Source organism: Thamnophis elegans, chromosome 13 (genome assembly GCF_009769535.1).
Source record: "Thamnophis elegans isolate rThaEle1 chromosome 13, rThaEle1.pri, whole genome shotgun sequence".
In the NCBI taxonomy this organism is placed as follows: Eukaryota; Metazoa; Chordata; class Lepidosauria; order Squamata; family Colubridae; genus Thamnophis; species Thamnophis elegans.
Genome location: NC_045553.1, coordinates 24,892,439 through 24,898,938, shown reverse-complemented (window position 1 = coordinate 24,898,938; position 6,500 = coordinate 24,892,439). Strand labels below are relative to the sequence as shown.

General features: G+C 46.6%; 1 protein-coding gene across 1 annotated transcript in view; it reads left to right on the top strand.

Annotated features, from left to right (window-relative positions):
- The first annotated feature begins 271 nt into the window (after positions 1–271).
- The window catches only part of SFRP1 (secreted frizzled related protein 1), a 58,880-nt gene continuing 52,651 nt past the window's right edge, over positions 272–6,500 (top strand). Inside the window, exon 1 of the mRNA XM_032228848.1 lies at positions 272–1,348. Coding sequence (XP_032084739.1) covers positions 787–1,348 — 562 coding nt within the window. The 5' untranslated portion in view covers positions 272–786. The remainder of the gene's footprint in view (positions 1,349–6,500) is intronic.

The following is a 6,500-nucleotide window of genomic DNA, read 5'->3' as shown; positions in this document are numbered from 1 at the left end:
ATTCTATTCCCTCCTCTCTTCCCCTTCTCCTATTCCATTCCCCTTCCCCTTCCCCTTCCCTTCCCCTTCCCTTCCCTTCCCTTCCCTTCCCTTCCCGAAAGGCGCTCCCTGGGCTGACCTCCGAGGCAGCCAGCTGTGGAGGAAGGAAAGAGAGAGCGCATGGAAGGGGGGGGCAGGCAGAATGATCCTCCCCGCGTGCAAACCTCTCTGAAGGAGGAGGAGGAGGAGGAGGAGGAGGAGAGGGTGGGGGGTTTTCTGTGCTATCGGACGCTCCCCAAACCCCGCTACCCATCGCAGGGGGAAAGCGGAGAGGAGCCTCCGCCGGGCTTTTCTTCCCCCTCCTCACCTCCCCCCCCCCCAGCGCCAAGGGGAGGGAGGGAGGGGTCCCACGCCGGAGAGGCGATTGGCTAATTGAGTGACACTTGTAGCCCGGGCTGGAGGGAAGGGAGGGAAGGAAGGAGGTCTGAAAAAAAAAAGAGTGGGGAGTTTTAAGGCGGTCGCGGATTGGCTGGCGCAGGGGAAAAGGGCTCCGAAACTCCGGGGGAGAAAGTGCGCTTTCGCTCGCTTCGGGATCCGCCGGGCAGGGAAGCTGCGCTGGGCTGCCCCGACCCAAGAGGCAAGTAACTTCGAGGCGGCCGGAGGAGGAGAGGACGCTCCGGGCGGGGGTCCTCCGTTTGCTCCCACTGGGGTTCGTGAGGGTCCCCCCCTTTTTTGCAGCCCTCCCGAAGAAGCCAGGCGGGCGGAGTGCGGACCCATCGCCCTTTCCATCTCTCTCGTCTTCCCAGCATGGGCATCGCTTTCCACGCGCAAGGTCGCGGCTGGGGCGCCCTGAGGATGCTTTGGGCAGGCTTGGGCATGTTCTCCTTCGTCCTCCTCCTGCCTGGCTTGGCCGGGGCCAACGAGTACGACTACGTCAGCTTCCAGTCGGACATCAGCTCCTACCAAAGCGGGCGCTTCTACACCAAGCCCCCGCAGTGCGTGGCCATCCCACCCGACCTGCGCCTCTGCCACAGCGTGGGCTACGACAAGATGGTCCTTCCCAACCTGCTGGACCACGAGACCATGGCCGAGGTCAAGCAGCAAGCCAGCAGCTGGGTGCCCTTGCTCAACAAGAACTGCCACTTTGGCACTCAGCTCTTTCTCTGCTCCCTCTTTGCCCCCATCTGCTTGGACCGGCCCATCTACCCCTGCCGTTGGCTCTGCGAGGCCGTGCGCGACTCCTGCGAGCCCGTCATGCAGTTCTTTGGCTTCTACTGGCCCGAGATGCTCAAGTGCGACCAGTTCCCCCAGGACGATGTCTGCATTGCCATGACCGCCCCCAACGCTACGGAGGCGCCCAAGCCCCAAGGTAAGCTTGAGTCCCCTAAGACGAAGTACCCCGGCCTTCCCTTAAGAGTCAACTCAAGAGATGGCCCTGCTGGGAAGCCGAGGTGAGATGTAGCTCCTGGTGGCCAACTTAGAAGCAAGACCCAAGAAGAGCCTTCTGGACGTTCAGGGAGAACCCATAATATCCAGCTGGGTCCCCACTGTAGAATGCTGTATTGTAGGTTAATTCTGCCAACTGCCAGGAGTTCGATCCTGACTGGCTGAAGGTTGATTCAGTCTTACATCCTCGCATTTGGTGAAATGTGGATCCACATTGTTGGGGGCAATAGGCTGACTCTATAAACTGCTTAGAGAGGGCTGTAAAGCACTGTGAGGTGGTATATAAGGCTAAGTGATATTGCTATCTTCCTTCCTTCCTTCCTTCCTTCCTTCCCTCCCTGGGTTAGAGTGCTGCATTGCAGGCTAGGAGTTCAGGAGTTCAACCCTGACCAGCTTGCCAGGAGTTCAATCCTGACCGGCTCAAGGTTGACTCATTCTTCCAAACTTCTGAGGTGGGTAAAATGAGGACCCACATTGTTGGGGACAATGTGCTGGCTCTGTAAACCACTTAAAGAGGGCTGTAAACAGTGGTGAGATTCAGGCAGTTCACACCACTTCGGGTTAACTTTCTGAGCAGTTTGGCAAACTGGGTGTTGGAATAAATAATTAGGGCAGAGAACTGGTTGTTAAATTACTTGAATTCAACCACTGGCTGTAAAGTGCTGTGAGACTCTATATAAGTCTAAGTGCTATTGCTATTTCCACTTAAAGGTCTTTAGTAATGAATAGAACAGTGTTTCTCGACCTTGGAACTTTAAGACACGTGGATTTCAACTCCCAGAATTCCCCAGCCGGCTTTTCTTAAATGAGGAATTGGTGTCTTAAAATAGGTTCCTTACCAAGGTTGGGAAACACTGGAATAGGACATGAGCTTCACCTCTTTTGGATTATTTGGCCTTTAAGTTCCCAGAACTGTCAGCAGCGGTTACATCTTCTGAAGCACATCAAAGTGGGAAGGGGGATGGAGAAGACTTTTCTGGATTGAGTAACCCGGTAGCCCACCCATTCTAAATTGAGTTCGGGTGTGAGGTTAAGGAGGGCAGCCGCTGGAGCTGAGTGATTAAGGACAGATTCTGCTTGTTGAGGGTTTCAGCATCGGTCCTGGGCGTCTGCCATGCAAAGAAAATTTCTGCTCAAGACTCCAGAAGGCCGATGATGTCAATAGTCATTGCAATCATGGCAGGCATTGCTTAATAGTAACAGGATTAATTGATTTGACTTGGCAGCTTCCTGAGATCTTTGCTGAATGAGTTACATGCAGTTCTGCTCCCCCAAAGCAGGCGGGAGGGAGAGAGGGAGAGAGAGAGAGAAGAGAGCTTCGAAGGAACAATTTCCCATTTCTGCAGCAATGTCTGTGCAGCGATTGAGTCATTTTGGAATCTTAGTAGTTCTCGGGGACCTCTGCAAACATTTCTCTTCTCTGGCCCCATTGCCGTTTTGTGTGCATTGCAGCTTCTCCTTGTGTTCTCGGAATGCGAGAGCAAAACAAAATGAAACAACAAGAACAAGCAACCGATTGTGTGGCCCTTATTTGTTAAAGACCAGGGACTCTTCACAATTTTGCTCCTTAGACCCAACCACTCCAGCCATAGGGAAGCATTTAGTTCTGGCTATCCAGTCTGCTGATTGACATATTGACTTTAATGCTCAACCTGGGCTAACAAAGTATAATTGCTTTGTTTATAATGCCTGCTGTGCCCAGACGAATCAATCCTATTTAACATCATGTGATGACCTGGTTTATGCTACGTGCTGAAACCCATGGCTGGCTTCTCACAGGATGCTGAACCATAAATGACCCTGATCCTTTTGGAGCCTGGATGCTGGCAAACTCAGCACAATTTGTGTGTCTGATTATAGTGTATCTAGTACTTCCTTATGGGGATGCGGTGGCTCAGTGGCTAAGACCCTGAGCTTGTCGATCAGAAAGGTTGGCAGTTTGGCAGTTCGAATCCCTAGCACCGCATAACGGAGTGCGCTCCCGTTACTTGTCCCAGCTTCTAACAACCTAGCAGGTCGAAAGCATGTAAAAATGCAAGTAGAAAAAAAACACCTTTGGTGGCAAGGTAACAGTGTTCCATGCACCTTCAGAATTTAGTCATGCCGGCCACATGATCACGGAGAAGTCTTTGGACAGCACTGGCTCTTCGGCTTTGAAACAGAGATGAGCACCACCCCCTAGAGTCAGGAACAACTAGCACATATGTACGAGGGGAACCTTCACCTTTACCTAATTATTGAATACATGAACAGTGTGGAATCTGGGTATGGTTAGTTTTGATACACAATGATAGTGATAATATTGATAGCATTAGCTACATTAATCACGAACACATAATTGTAATCATTATTCTAAGTATCAAAATTAAAATGGTTGACATTTTGGTATTTGCGCCACCCTGTATATAATCCTTCATCATTTAAATTATTCAATATTTTAATACACAATGCTAATAACCACAGTGTATTGTTTAGGTATACATAAACACAAACATCTTTCAACTTCTGATCTTTATTTCTATTTTTTAATTTTAAAGTTTTATATAGAAATATGCACAATAATATTTCCCCCCTGTCTAGTTTCTACCTCTGTTTTAATTTTTAACGGGACACATCTTATATTATTCTATTTCTATTCATCATCTCTTGCCCGTTTTAGTATTTAAATTCTTATTGATTTTTTAGCACACTTCCCATACTCCTCCTTTGGGATTTTGTATCTCCAAGCATCATTCATATTTAATCTAAATATTTCCTTCATCTCTACCACTATCTCTCACTGCCAGACTTTCAATGCATCTATCCATGCCATCCTCACTTCAGGAATGTCTTTCTGTTTATCTAGTTCTATTTTTTGATCTCTTAATATATAATCTGTTTTATCTATTCCATAAGTTTTTATTGTATCTTTCTTCTCCTTGTCTTCGTGTTTCATTTGTTGTTTTATCTGTTCTATCCTTTTGAGTCCTGGGCCTTATTAGAATAGAATAACAGAATTGGAAGGGACCTTGAAAATCTTCTAGTCTAACCCCCTGCTTAGGCAGGAAACCCTACACCACTTCAGATGAATTGACATCCAACATCTTAAAAATGCCCAGTTTTTGGAGCATTCACAACTTCTGGAGGCAAGTTGTTCCTTTGATTAATTGTTCCAACTGTCAAGAAATTTATTCTCAATTCTAAGTTGCTTCTTTCCTTGATTAGACTGCACCCATTGCTTCTTCTTCTGCCCTCAGATACTTTAGAGAATAGCTTGACTCCCTCTTCTTTGTGGCAGCCCTTGAGATATCAGAACACTGTTATCATGCCTCCCCTAGTCCTTCTTTTCATTAAATTATATATACCCAGTTCCTGCAACCGTTCTTCATATGTTTTAGCCTCCAGTTGCCTAATCATCTTTGTTGCTCTTCTCTGCGCTCTTTCTAGAGTCTCAACTTCTTTTTTACATCTGTGGCGACCAAAACTGGATGCAGTAATCCTGAAGACAATCCCTAACACCAACTGCTTTTGCAGCTGGAGGTTTTATTTGGCTTTTAGCATGAACAGCTGCTGTTGAGAAACTCTTTCCGTGATTTTGCTGAATGGTACTTGTAACCATATTGTACCAAAAATTGAGACTGATTACAGGATCCTTTCCCAAACAGGTGTCATTTCCCCCTTATCTCCTCTAATGTTGACTTGTGCAGTTTCAGCCAGCATGTCCACTTGTGCTCATTGGAAATTATGTGGGAGTTGCAGTTGCAAGACGTGGGAGAGAATTGGTGTGAAGAAACAGTTGCCGGAACTGGGCATCAAGCAGTTTTGTATTTCAAATAAGTCTAAGGAAGTCCTTTATGTGCTTGATGCTTGAAACGTTTGTCTGGTTAAGCGTGCATACAAGAGGATATTTAACAAACCAGGTTTTTTTTAATCTCCCTTTCTCAACACTATTGGGATTATAACAATACTGAGCAAATATACCAAAATGTTGGAAATATTTCTTATATAATGTTATGCTTTTCTTCTTTTTCTTCTTGTGCCATATCCATCATTGGACGTTGGCAATCCTATTTTTATCGACAGTCACATGAAAAAGTGCTGCTGAGTTTTGTACCAACCGGTCCCTTAGTTTTTGAAGCCATGATGTTCTGCCTGAACCTCCTTTACCGTCAATCTTTCCCTGGAGGATGAAGGGAAGGAGGCTATATTTTTCCGGGTGTCGCATCACATGTCTGAAATATTCTAACTTTAGTTTTTTTCTCCCGAACTGCTTAGAAAGTTAACAACCGTTTCTCCTGAATAGGTGCAAACTGGCTGAATCCCACCACTGCTTCAACTCCATCTCTTCGCTCCTTCCAGGCATCCATTAAAAAGCATCCCTAACAGAACCGTCATTAAGCAGCACTGGATTTGCCCATTGACTTTGCTTGTTGGAAGTGGGCTGGGAAGGCTGCAAATGATGATCAAATGACCCTCAGGCAATGCAACTGTTGTAAAAACACGCCTATTGCCAAGTGGCCGAATGTTGAATATGTCATTGTGAGGCGGTTGCAACAGTTGTAAGTTCAAGTCCCTTTTTTTCAGGGCTGTTGTAATTGGAACTGTTGCTAAACAAGTGATTGTAAGATGAGGACGACCTGCATGCTCTTGTAGCAGGTGACCATTGTGTGTGTGTGTGTGGGGGGGGGAACAGCTTTCCCACCCTGACACTCTCCAAACAGGGGACTTCAATCCCCATAATTCCCTATTAGCATAGATAGAGACCCCCACCCCCACCCCCACCCCACCTACTACTACTACTACTACTACTACTACTACTACTACTACTACTACTACTACTACTACTACTATATCCATCATCGGATGTTCTTCTTCTGCCTGGACTTCCTTGGCCTTCAATCTTTCCCTGGAGGATTTAAGTGTAGGATGCTATATTTTTCCATGTGTCACATCACACATCCAAAATATCCTAACTTTCGCTTTTTAATGCTTTTCAAGATTTCCCTTGGTTTTCCCAGGTGTCTTATCCCCTCCTCATTTCTGATTTTGTCAACTCAACCTATACGTAACAGTTGCCTGTAAATCCACATTTCTGG